The sequence below is a fragment of the Mus caroli genome, chromosome 4 (assembly GCF_900094665.2).
Source record: "Mus caroli chromosome 4, CAROLI_EIJ_v1.1, whole genome shotgun sequence".
NCBI classification, from domain to species: domain Eukaryota; kingdom Metazoa; phylum Chordata; class Mammalia; order Rodentia; family Muridae; genus Mus; species Mus caroli.
Genome location: NC_034573.1, coordinates 7,334,250 through 7,347,615, shown reverse-complemented (window position 1 = coordinate 7,347,615; position 13,366 = coordinate 7,334,250). Strand labels below are relative to the sequence as shown.

At 41.9% G+C, this 13,366-nt stretch overlaps 1 protein-coding gene across 2 annotated transcripts in view; it reads left to right on the top strand.

Moving 5' to 3' along the window:
- Dpy19l4 (dpy-19 like 4) overlaps window positions 1-13,366 on the top strand; it is a 57,150-nt gene that overhangs the window by 15,727 nt on the left and 28,057 nt on the right. For both annotated transcript variants that reach the window (XM_021160112.2, XM_029476299.1), the window contains exons 4-8: window positions 1,208-1,298; window positions 1,521-1,642; window positions 2,145-2,290; window positions 8,343-8,466; window positions 11,702-11,836. In XM_021160112.2, coding sequence (XP_021015771.1) covers window positions 1,208-1,298; window positions 1,521-1,642; window positions 2,145-2,290; window positions 8,343-8,466; window positions 11,702-11,836 — 618 coding nt within the window. The remainder of the gene's footprint in view (window positions 1-1,207; window positions 1,299-1,520; window positions 1,643-2,144; window positions 2,291-8,342; window positions 8,467-11,701; window positions 11,837-13,366) is intronic.

The window sequence follows — 13,366 nt, the reverse complement described above, 5'->3', positions numbered from 1 at the left end:
TGCTAGCACTTTTATTGTTCTTCCTTGGGGAACATTTTTCACTTACACCATCATGTCCACATACACAAAGGTTCAGCTTTTGGAATGTTTAAGATCTCAGATCTTGAAGTAGGAATCCTTAATCTGTATTGTGTGTGAAAACAGCTTGATGTTAGCAGATGATCTGCTCAGGGCTGGATTATTGTGCAGGGTTAGAGCTCTGGACCAGCAAACACAGGGCCTAGGGTTGGACTCCTAGCAAGGAGGAAATAAGATTAGAACTGAACAAAAAATTGATTTAGCATAAAAAATACAAAACATTCTGATGGTTTTGTTTGTTTGAGATGGGGGTCTCACTGTGTGTTTTCTAGTTGTACTAGAACTTGCTAGTAGACTAAGCTCGCCTCAAACTCACAGAGATTGCTCTCCTCGGCCTCTGGAATTAAAGTGGAGACACCACTCTGCTCACTCTGGTCAGCCCCGCTCGCTCCAGTCAACCCCACTTGCACCAGCCCTGTTCGTTCCAGCCCAAAGATTTATTTATTATTATAAATAAGTACACTGTAGTTGTCTTCAGACACACCAAAAGAGGACATCAGATCTCATGGATGGTTGTGAGCCACCATGTGGTTGCTGGGATTTGAACTCAGGACCTTCAGAAGAGCAGTCAGTGCTCTTAACAGCTGAGTCATCTCACCTGTGCCTAAACTTATCTTCTTATTCTGGATATTTTGTTTCTAAAGTCATTTATATTTTTAAAATAGAGTCACACTGCAGTTCTGGAACTTACTGGTAGTCCAAGCTGGTCTCAAACTTGATCCTCCTACCTCAACCTCCTCTGTGCTAGGGTTATGGGTATATACCACCATACCTGGCTTTTACTCTAGAGTTTGACATTCAGTTTATTGCCAGTCCCTTCTTAGTATTCCTGCTGTTTGTAGGGTATTCTTTGGGTTTTCCTTCTAGAATTTCCTTGTATGTGTAAAACATATAATGTTATATCAGTTGTAAACCATTTGAATGTTTTCACAAAAATGATTGCTAGACTATTGAGAAACTTAATCTTATTAATACGGTAGTTTAGGAAATTTTAAATATGTCCTTGAATACAACTGTAAATGTCAGTTTAAAATGTGAAGGAAACAATCGAAACCAAACACAAGAGGCTGGAGGAGAAGAAAGAGTGCAGCTGATGTGCAGCCTGACCTTTACTGCTGTGTCACTGCAGGAGCTCGAGCGAGAGATCACCTTCCAGGGAGACAGCGCTATTTACTACTCCTACTATAAAGACATGCTGAAGGCGCCGTCATTCGAGAGAGGTATGGCCAGCCACAGCTGTAACTGCAGGAATGATGTTGTAAAGGGAAGCACTCTTCTCAGAGGTCATGAGCTTTAGGATGTGGGATCTCATAGGAAGTTGGGAAGATGCAGCATCTTGTAGCAGCTGAGTCTTTCCATATTGTTTGTGGTTACTAATGAATGACATGTTGAATCACTGTCGAAGCAGAACAGTAATCTGGAGGAACTCATTATGTGTTTAGGTGTGTATGAGCTGACGCACAATAACAAAACCGTCTCCCTGAAGACTATCAACGCCATGCAGCGGATGGCTTTGTATCCAGAGCTTATTGCCAGTGTGCTCTATCAAGCAACTGGCAGCAACGTATGTATGTTTTATTATTATTTTTATTTTAGATTTACTTCCTGTGTATGCGTGTTTTGCTTGCATATCTATATGTGACCGCATGTGTGCCCAGTGCCCTTAGAGGGCATCAGATCCTCTAGGACAGTGGTTCTCACTCCGTGGGTCTTGTCCCCCTTGGGGTCACATATCAGATATCCTGCATATCAGGTGTTCACATTATGATTCAAAACAGTAGCAAAATGACAGTTATGAAGTAGCAATGAAGTAAGTTTATGGTTGGGATCACCACAGCATGAGGAACTGTCACAGCAGTAGGAAGATCGAGAGCCACTGCTCTAGAAGCTGTAGACAGTTATGAGGCACTGTGTGGGAGCAGAATGTCTCTGTAAGAAGAGAAGTGCTCTAACACTGAGCCATCCCTCCAGCCCTGTGTCTTCACTTTGCCGTCTGCTTTCTTACGTGGGTTTGTGTCTTTGGGTTGTTTAACCATCCTCTGTCATTCCCTTTCTTTTACCTTCAGGAAGTGATTGAGCCCGTGTATTTCTACATTGGCATTGTGTTTGGACTACAAGGAATGTATGTCACGGCTCTATTTGTTACAAGTTGGCTTATGAGTGGCACGTGGCTAGCAGGAATGCTTACTGTTGCGTGGTTCCTAATTAACAGGTATGCAAGTCTTTCACATTGATAGTTACAAACTTTGTAAATATTCCCATTCTTACAGTGCTCAGCTGTTATCTGCAAACCTATTGATTGTTATGTTTGATGGTGACGCTTAGGTAGGATTCCACTCAGGGACTAATCTAGATACGTAATCACTTACAAAGCCGGTCTGAGAACATGGTTCAGTGGTTAAAGCGCTTACTGTACAAGTGTGTGAACTGGAGTTCAGATTTCCAGAATCCAGGTGAATGCTGGGTGGATGTGGGCCTGCTGTGATTCCAGCTCTTAGAAGTCTCCCTGGGGCAAGCTGGTTAGCTGGCCTTGTCATATTGCTAAGTTCTTGATTGATCCAAAGGCCCTACCTCAGTGAGTAAGATGGAGCACAACCAAGAAAGAGTAATGAAGTCAACCTCAGGCCACTTCACACAGGACACACATGACCACACACACACAAACACAAACACACACACACACACACATACACACACACAAATACACATGAGGGTAAAGCTAAGCAGAAAGCCTTCTCCAGCTGGTATAAGACTCAGAGATGAGTAGGATTTACAGGGCCACACTGGCTTGAAGCAAAAATAAAATAAAATAAATGAACTAACTAAAAATGAGCATGAGTTAGTGAAAAAACTGCTTGCTGCTAAGCCTGCTAACCTGAGTCTGATCACTGGGTCCTGTGTGAGCGGTTTCCTACAAATTGTCCTGTCAGCTACATTGGTACACCATGGCACGTGCCAGCTGAGTTTTAGGTACTCTTGGTCTGTTTAAAACCTTGACTGAAAAAGCTTAATCCTCCGGGCAGTGGTGGCGCATGCCTTTAATCCCAGCACTCGGGAGGCAGAGGCAGGCAGATTTCTGAGTTCAAGGCCAGCCTGGTCTACAAAGTGAGTTCCAGGACAGCCAGGGCTATACAGAGAAACCCTNTCTCGACCCCCCCCCCCAAAAAAAAAAAACCTTAATTCTGCCCTGGCATAATGGTATGCACCTTTAATCCCAGCACTCAGGAAGCAGATGCAGGTGGATCTCTGTGAGTTTGAAGCCTGCTTGGTCTACAAGTTCTAGGACAGCCAGGGGTATGCAGTGAAACCCTAGCTCAAAACAAAAATTAAAAAGAAATCAAAATCAAAATAAGTTCTAGGCCAGGCATGATGACATACGTGTAATTGCAACACTCAGGAGTTAAGGGTAGGAGAATCAGGAGTTCAGGTTTAGTGCAAGACTAGCTTTAACAAGTGATTGTGTTTGCTTATGGCTGCCTAAGAAAATAGCTTCTACTAAAAAAACATTATTTGACACAATTGCTAGGGATAGAACGGCTTACCTAGTGGATCTGGGTCCGATATAATTTAAGATATTATTTTATATTAAATGATCCAAGAGACATCAATCGATGTCTTTTATAACCTAGTCCTGGAGACATGGCATCACTCCAATATATATATACATACTGTATAATATGTATATATAATGTGTGTGTATATATATATATACACACACACATACTGTATACTATGTATACATAATGTGTATATATATATACATACTGTAAAATATGTGTATAAATGTGTGTATATACATACTGTATAATATGCATATATAATGTGTATATATACATACTGTATAATATGTGTATATAATGTGTATATATATACATACTGTATAATGTGTATATATAAACATACTGTATAATATGTATATATAATGTATATGTATATATACATACTGTATAATATGTATATATAATGTATGTATATGTGTGTATATATATACATACTGTATAATATGTATATATAATGTGTGTATATACTGTAGAAGATGACGACATTTGCACCAGAAGGCAAGAGCCATCAAGACCATTATGAAGACCACTACATTTGTCAAATAGTACTCTTTTTATTTGATCATTAAATATTTATCATCGCATTCAAAGAAGCCTAGAAAACATATTTTTCTTTTATATGGCTGAGGAACAACGTATAGCTTTTTACAGCAAGGCAGGGACTCCATTGAGCCTGTTCCCTAGTTGTTTTTGTTTTTGAAAGACAGTCTTGCTATGTCGACCAAGGCTGGTCTCAGATACAGTGTAGCCCCGTGTGGTCTGAAATGCACTGTCCTCCCAGTGCTGGGACTTACGAGGTGCACTCATGTGGTGCATGCTGGGAAGTCTTGCTATGTCGACCAAGGCTGGTCTCAGATACAGTGTAGCCCCGTGTGGTCTGAAATGCACTGTCCTCCCAGTGCTGGGACTTAAGAGGTGCACTCATGTAGTGCATGCTGGGAAGCACTATACCAGCTAAGCTATACCCCTGGCTTATTTTCTCCATGGTCTAACACTTGTGGGTTGCACTTTGGGATCTACTAGTATGGATATCTCCTCTGAGTTACTTGCAGGGAGGCTATCTTATTTTATTGACCAGCTTTTTAAAAATAAAGATTTGTTTTTATTTTATGTGTATAGGTGTTACCTGCCAGTGTATTACATATATTGGTGGTACTCACAGAGGCCAGAAAAGGGCATTAGATCCCCTGGACTGTAGTTACAGACAGTTCTGAGGCACTCTGAGTGTTGGGAATTGAATGTGGGTCCTTTGCAAGAGCAGCCAGCACTTTTTATAAACTCAGCCATTTCCCCGACCCCTCGTCAGTTTATTCTTGAAGGCTCGGTCCTTAGTACTCAGCAAGGAGAGAATACATTGCTTCTGGAAGCAGCTGCTGGCTCTTCTCTCACAGGAACTGCGCTGCTCAAGCTCTCTCCAGTTTACTTTTCTGAATTGCCTGCCCTTTTCTCTGCTCTCTTCGGGTATCCTTCTTCCTTTGTAGACTTTTCTGGTTTTCTCTTTTACCAGTTCGCACTCGAGGCAGTTTGCAGCTTCTGATCTTAGCTGGAAGTCATAGCATAAGCTGTTTTAAGCAAAGGAGTTTTCCCTAGCTTTGTTTCCTTTTAGTTTTTGTTTGGGTAATGCCGAGTATTGAACCCAGGACCTTGTGCCTGCAAGTGCTATCCCACTAAGCCATATAATTGACCCCTGATCTTAAGTTACTCTGTGTATATGTGTGTGTGTGTGTTGCTGATAGCCTTGTTGCATAGTAGGTAATAGAGTGTTCAGTGATATCTCATTGTAGTTTATTTCCCATGAGAGGCAGGAAGAGAATTTAGTTTTCAGCATGGTTGTACTAGAAAGACAAGCGAGCCCAAACACCATGCACCTCACACCATAATTCTCGGATTCGGCTTGAATTGTGAGTTTTGGTGAAGGGAGTGGTGAGAGGAATCCAGCGTTAAGCTGTCCTGACTAGAATCTGGCTTGCTTTTGTCATTTTTTCAGTTTGGGTCTGTGAAGGGGCTCTCTTAAAGAGACATCTTCATTGACTTGCATGAGGGGACCCTGGTGTTCCCTTTGTATGATGTTCCCTTCTGCTTAGGGGAGTCTGGAAACAGTTCAGTTCCTATCAGGGAGTGGTGCGCTCTGCTCCTCAGGCTGTCTTGCCAGTGTTTGTCTGAGTGTGGGGCTCCACTGTCTGGAATGCAAGGCGACTGCATGAAAGGATGAGTGGCAGACTGAGCTCTCCTAGGCTTCTCTCACAGATTGGCAAGCTGATGCTTTTTCCTTGGAGCTCTTATTTGAGCATGGTCTTGGAGATTTGGGGGCAAGACTTGTTGGACCTATTGCTTTGGTTCTGAGGCAAGGAAGAGTTTGTAACAGTTAAGAATTGTGTGGCTCCATCGTGGCAGTCAGGGAGCAGAGAGCATAGTTTTAAATTGCGTGCACTTAATGCCCTGTGATGTCCATGTGCTTAGTTGGTAAAGTCTTGCCCCAGTTCCCCAATAACAACTCAGAGCTTTATTTTAGTTACAGTGCTTGCGGCCTTATGCTACACTTGTTCCCCACTAGATCATAGCTCACTTAACCCATTTAAACTATTCCATTGTCTACCACAAGGTTAGTTATCTCTCCTCAGAGTCCAGGGTCAATCTGCTGTGTGAGAATCTCCCAGAATTCCTCTCTCTCTACTGGAACTCCTTCCTCTCATTTCCTGCTTTTTGCTGATAGGACATCAGCTTTTTTATTGACAGGTGACGATTCTACACAGTACCCAAGAGATTCTTTCTACAAAGTCTCTTCACCACTTCTTTTAGTGGAAGGTTTAGTGTCATAAATCTGTTACACCTTCTGTTCTGTAGCACTGAGGTTGGACCTGTGGTATGCTCTGTAAGCATGTAAATCTAAACTGCATCCTCCCCTCACCCCATCGCCCATTGAAGCCTAGGCTGACAACGGACTTGTGGTCTTCCTGTCTTGGCTTCTTGTGCTTTGTGCCATCATGCCAGTTCTTGTTTTTTATGGCATTGTTTACATTTGATTTATTGAGTTGTAAGAGTTTTTACCCAGTTCTGCTGGCTTAACAACATCGCAGTCAGTGATGGAGAGTGGTTCTACTGTGCGGGCTCTGATATTTGCCCAGTAAAATAACTAACCATGCACTTCTGAGAACTTTTTTGGTTCTTAAATGATAAATGGTGGTGTATATTATAAACACGAGTTCTTCCTGGTGGTTTCCTTTGTCAGGGGTGGGTATGTCAGAGTTTTTTGTCTGTGTGCTTTATGCTTTTCTTTTCTCCCCTCTCTCCCCTTCCCCCTCTTTTGTTTTGTTTTGTTTTTTTTTTTTTTTTTTTTGAGACAGTCTCTCACTATGTAGCCCTGGGTATCCAGAACTTTCTTTGTGGGCCACACTGTCCTCAAACTTAGGGAGATGCGCGTGCCAGATCCACCTCCTGAGTGCTGGCATTAACACAGGAGTCAGTACATCGGCCGCATGCTTTCTTAGTAATGAAAACAGAACCGTTTAAATTCTGGTCAAGTCCAGTAAGTTGGGTTTTACTGTTTGATTTTTTTTCATACTTTGTGTCATAAAGCCCAGAGTCGTGAGACTTGCCATTGTGCAGCTGTGCTTTGAGTGTGCTCTCCAAGCTACATGATCTCCAGTGTGCTACTACTGAGAATGAGGAGGGGTCTCTGTGACTGGAGGAACAGTGGAGGCTCCATGACTGTCCTATAGAACAGCTAAGGGCACTGGGACACTGCTACAGGGTAGAGGGCGTGGCTACTGTGCATGGGCCCTGCTTTCATACTCCAGCACTAGAGGAAAACATTTTTGGTTGCATCCCCTGATCCTTCCTTGATCTTGGATTCCCAGCTTCTAGAACTATGAGCATTCTTTTGTTTATAAATAGCAAAGTCCGTGGTATTCTTTTATAGGAGCAGAAACCCACTAAGACATAATTTCTTTTTTCTTGCCATTTTTTTTAAAAAGGTAAAAACAAATGCAGAGATTTTCAATAAACTTGTACTATTTTTTGTTTACATTGTATCAATTATTTGGTTAAGTGTATATGTGTGGGAATCAGAGGTGAACTTTCAGGACTGGTTTTCCCCTTCTATCATGTGGGTCTCAGGCATTATTTCTTGGAAACACCTTTGCCCACTGAGCCACGCACTTGTTCTTCCTGAATTTTGACTATTTTATACTCTTTTATAATAGGTAACTAAAGGCTGATTACAATCTTATATGCATGGAACTAATTATTCTAATATCTGTCACCCTTTTTTTGTTTGTTTGTTTAACATTTTTGAGACAAGGTCTTGCCTTTTCTTTGGCTGGTATGGGACTTAATGTGTGGACCAAACTAGCTCCAAGCTTGCAGTGATCTTTCTGCCTTTATCTTCCAAGTATTGGAATTACTGCTGTGAACCATGATGGCTCAGCAGTTACAAGCACTGGCTGCCCTTCCAGAGGACCTGGGTTCAATTCCCAGCACCCACATGGCAGCTCACAACTGTCTGTAACTCTAGTTCCAGGAATCTGATGCCCTTTTCTGGCATCCAGGAGCACCAGGCTCACACATGTAAACAGACCTTCATGCAGGCAAAACACCCATATGTGTAAAATAAGATAATAATTTAAAGATAAGATAAAGAGAAATGTAGTGTAGTGTCACACAGATACATGCCTTACTTTCGGTGTCCTCTGTGGTTTGTTTTAGGGTGGACACAACAAGAATCGAGTACTCCATTCCTTTAAGAGAAAACTGGGCTCTACCGTATTTTGCATGCCAAGTTGCTGCACTTACAGGCTATTTAAAAAGAAATCTAAATACTTATGCAGAGGTAAGATATCAATGTGTTTTATACATCACAGCTAATTCTGATGCTTTGCAAACATGTTTTGGTTGTTTTGTTTTGACACAGAAATGTCTTTAGTTCGGGCTGGCTTCAAACTCATTGTATAAGGAAGGCTGGGCCTTGAGCACTTTCTCTCCCTGCTGCCATGTAGGGTTGCACTTGTGCACCACCATGCTAGGCTATGATGCTTAATTTTAAAGTAAGTCATATTAGGAGCTAAGTTGTATTCAGTGAAGCATGTTACTATGTAACATGTAGTAAGGCCATTGTTACATCTGTTTTTCTGTAATCTGACGGCAGCGGAATAGTTTTAGAAAAACAAAGGTTATTAGTATGTTTTTAGCATGGTTACATGCAGAATATCTGATTCTGGAAGTTAATCTATCCAAGTGTTGTTTTTGCCATTTCTCTTACTTCAGGAACATTTATGTCCTTTAGTCATGAGAACTTAAAAGAAATATTCCTGAAGACACAGCCGTGGCTGAGGATGACAGTGGTGTAAACTTTGATGGCAGTACGACATGGTCTTGTGTTCACTCACATGTCCTCCCTGACTGACATTAGTAGGTTAGTCAAAGCTTAAGGAAATGTCCGTCTCAGATCATTTAGAATCTTAAGTTTTTGTTATTGTTATTCCCTCAATCCCATGGGCAGTTGAATGAAGCCTATAGACGGTGTCACAGAATAATGTTAATAAAATGTATGCTTACAGAGGCAGTTCATTATTGAAGTTGACTGAAACATAGCAGTCCGTTGGCAGTCTGCCTATCGTACATAAAAATTTCCTGGTTAGGAAGAGACCAGAATCGACCAAACAAAGTGTTCTGATAAGCTTGGCTGTTAGAGGGGTGCACCTCTGTGGTAGCTGGCCTGTGCAACGGCTGGGGCTTCTACCCCAGCACCAGAACCCAACACACCAGCGGGAGGAGCTAATCAGATTCCTTCCTCGGCTTTAATTCCTCATGTGCATTTTACATTACTAAGAAGCAAATACAAAAAGAAGCTGAAAGGCAATATTCTTTTTACTGTAGTCCCACCTATAATGATAGGATTATTTTTGACTATGTGTATAATATAGTATAATATGTATATATTACATATATACATATAATGTGTATATATTTCAATTTGAAAACATAAACTGATAAGCTAGGTATGGTGGTGTATGTCTTTAATCCCAGCACTCAGGAGGCAGAGGCAGGAGGACCTCTGTGATTTTGAGGCCACTCTGGTCTACACGGTCAGTTCCAGGGCAGCCTGAGCTACATAATAAAGAGACCCAGTCTCAAGAACCAAACAAAAACTTAGAAATAATATATAGCATAGCATGAAACACTGCAGTGAAAAAAAAATAAGAAATAACGATTTGGTACAAGGGGGATAAAGCATGACCCTAGCTAGATACTGTCGTCCATGCTCTTATCCCAGCACTTGGGGGGTAGAAAGCAGGAGTTCAGGTATATCCTTAGCTACATGATGAGGTCAAAGCCTGCCCTGTCAAAAAGAGTACCACAAAAATATCTCCCTAAAAATAAAGGAAGAACAGATTGGACGTGGAGGTGCATACTTCTGGTAAGTACCAGCACACAGACAACTGAAGCAGCAAGATTTCCACAAATTCAAGACTATTGTAGACTCCAAACACTAAAGCAATCTGCCTGTATAGCCTGACTCTGGTCAGAGACACTAAAGCCTGACAGCCTGTAATTCCATGGCCCTCATAATAGGTACAAGGAGAGAACAGACACCACACATGTGGTCCTCCCCCGAATTATACACAATAAGAAAATTTAAACAAATTTTACTTAAAAAAGTTATTACTATTTTTAGGCAACAGTTTATTTTAGTTCAAAATAAATGTCATAAAAGCAGCTTTGGCAGTTCATCTCCTACACGAAGAACTCCCTGACAACGTAAAGGCCTGTGCAGGAGATGCAGCTCCATGGACGAAGGCTGAGACCTTGGCTGTAGTCCCTCACGGCAGAAGAAAGCACTGAGCTATGGGAATTAGCCATAACAGGCCTGAAATCTGTCATGTTGTTCTACATGCAATGGAACATTCAAGCCATAAAAGTTCAGCAATTAAGCTTGCTGTGTTCAGGACAGGAAGGAACAGGATGTGTTCAGAGACACAGCCCAGACTGGCCTTGGATCCTCTTGCTCTAGTTCTAAGAGCTGAGATTGGGGAAGTGCACCTGGGCATGGCTCTTTTTCATTGTTATGTAAAGAAAAGTAGCGTGCAGGTTTGCATGGTTGTTATGTGTTGCACTGGAGGGAAACAGGCCAAACTTTGTTAAGAGCAAAAGCTTGGCTAGGCAACCCAGATTCTTGAGTTTTTTTGAAAATAAAATTAGCACGAATGAAAAAAGAGAGACTGTTTTTGGACAAAAAAAAAAAGCTTCCATATTAACAAAAGTTTACCAGCTACTCTAATAAAAATCAGTTTCTTGGGCTGGAGAGGTGGCTCAGTGGTTAAGAGCACTGACTACTCTTCCACAGGTCCTGAGTTCAATTCCCAGCCACCACATGGTGGCTCACAACCGTCTGTAATGGGATTCAATGCCCTCTTCTGTTGTGTCTGAAGACAGCTATAGTGTACTCATATAAATAAATAAATCTTTTTTAAAAAATCAATTTCTTTGAGCTTTTACTCCCCCTGCCCCATCTTTTTTTTGTTTTGTTTTGTTTTGGTTTTTTGTTTGTTTTGTTTTTTTCAAGACAGGGTTTCTCTGTGTAGCCCTGGCTGTCCTGGAACTCACTCTGTAGACCAGGCTGGCCTCGAACTCAGAAATCCNCCTGCCTCTGCCTCCCAAGTGCTGTGATTAAAGGCGTGTGCTACCACTGCCCGGCCTTGCTTCCTCTCTTGAAATGAAAAAAAAAAAAAAAAAATTGTGCCCCTTTGAAATATAATATGGGAAAAACGGGTGCTGGTTCCTCTCTGTGCTTTGCTAAGATCCTGCTGTGGCTTTTTGTTTGTTTGTTTGGCTGGTTTATTTTGTTTTATCATTTTATTTTAATTTTTGAAACAAGGAATCTACATAGCTCCTTCTATGTCCTAGAACTTGTTATATAGACTAAGCTGGCCTTGAACTCAGATGCCCACCTGCCTCTACTTGTCAAGAGCTGGGGTTAGGACACGCACCACCACGCCTAGTTGGTCTGTAGCTTACTGGGTTTTTGCAGTAGTGAAGTAACTGACCCTAGTTGTTTTTTTCTCTAGAGGTTTTGCTACCTGTTGCTGAGTACCTCGACGTACACTTTCATGATGGTGTGGGAGTACAGCCACTACGTCTTGTTTCTTCAGGCAGTATCCCTGCTGCTGCTAGATATCTTCTCAGTGGAACAAAGTGACAAGGTAGTGTGACACTGTTAAATGGCGGACAACGGTTTTACAGTATTGTTTCTAAAAACCTCTTTTCCATTTCTTCATCTCTTATTCTCAACTCTTCAGAACTCTAATGAGCATCAAGATTGAAATTATTTGAACAGAGAGAACCTAACATAAAGATTTAATATCCATGACTGTGCACATAGTTCAGTGGTAAAGTACTTTGTTTAACATGGAAAAGGCCCAGAAACCTCGAAACTTATCACTGTCTAAGCAATCGTTAACCAAGAATAAAGTCATTGTCTTAATAACTGATGAGCTGGAAGGAATTCTGCTGTTGGGATCCAGAACTGACAGTCTTAGGTAAGGTTCGAAGGAAGTGCAAGCCAACAAGAGGCAAGGAAAGAGCGAGCATCTCCTTCTTCCTCCAGCAGTGTACTTTCCCGGAAGCCCTTCCTCGTCAGAGTTGGACTTGGAGCAGAGAAGTGTACACAGAAGGGAGAAATAGGCTGTGAAGCTGAGTTACTCGGCAGCAGCACTGTGTGGACTTAGCCAAGTCAAGAATTGACTTGCCAACACCAGAAGACTCTTGCCCTCTTTCCCAGGCAGGCATTAGTATTTCCCAAGACTGTCATTACTTGTTACAGTGAAATCTCTCTTTTATGATTTTTTTTTTATTTTTCAGTTCTATATATGTGTCTGTGCACCTGTGCACATATGAGGGCATGCATGTGTAGTCTAGAAGAGTGTTGGGCCTCCTGCAGGTGGAGTTTAGGTGGTCGTGAGCTGATGGATGTTGGTACTAGGACTTGAACTCAGTTCTCTGCAAGAACAATATCTACTCTTAGTCACTTAGACATGGATCCAGCCCCTTTATTCTTTCTTTGTTTTAAAATTTTTAAATAACTTAAAAATTTTTTTTGCTATGTGTCTGGATGTTTTACCTGCATGTCTATATGCTGCATGGGTGCAGTGCCCTTGGAGGCCAGAAGAGGGCGTTGGATCCCTAGGACTAGACTGTGGAGCCTCCTCTCCAGTCTTCTCTCCATTCTCTGTGTTTTTTGTTTCTTTGCTTTTGTTGTTGTTTTGTTTTCTTTTTTTAAGACAGGGTTTCTCTCTGTAGCAGTGGCTGTCCTTTAACTTGCACTGTAGACCAGGCTGTCCTTAAATTCTTAGAGATCAGCGTGCCTCTGTTTCCTTCCCAAACACTGGGATTAAAACCACCATTGCCTGGCTTCAAACTTCTGGTCTTCTAGCCTCTACGTTGTGAGTTGGAGGTTATAGGCATGTCTACCACCACTCCCAGTTGTATGCAGTGCTGAGGACTGACCCAAGCACTCAGCAGACACTATTCTAACTGAGCTGCATCTCTAACCTGTGACTTTTTTTTTTTTCTACACAGAGACAGGGTTTCTCTGTGTAGCCCTGACCGTCCTGGAACTCACTCTGTAGACCAGGCTGGCCTCGAACTCAGAAATTAACCTGCCTCTGCCTCCCAAGTGCTGGGATCAAAGGCTTGTGCCACCACTACCAGCGTGTGACTTTTTTTTTTTTTTT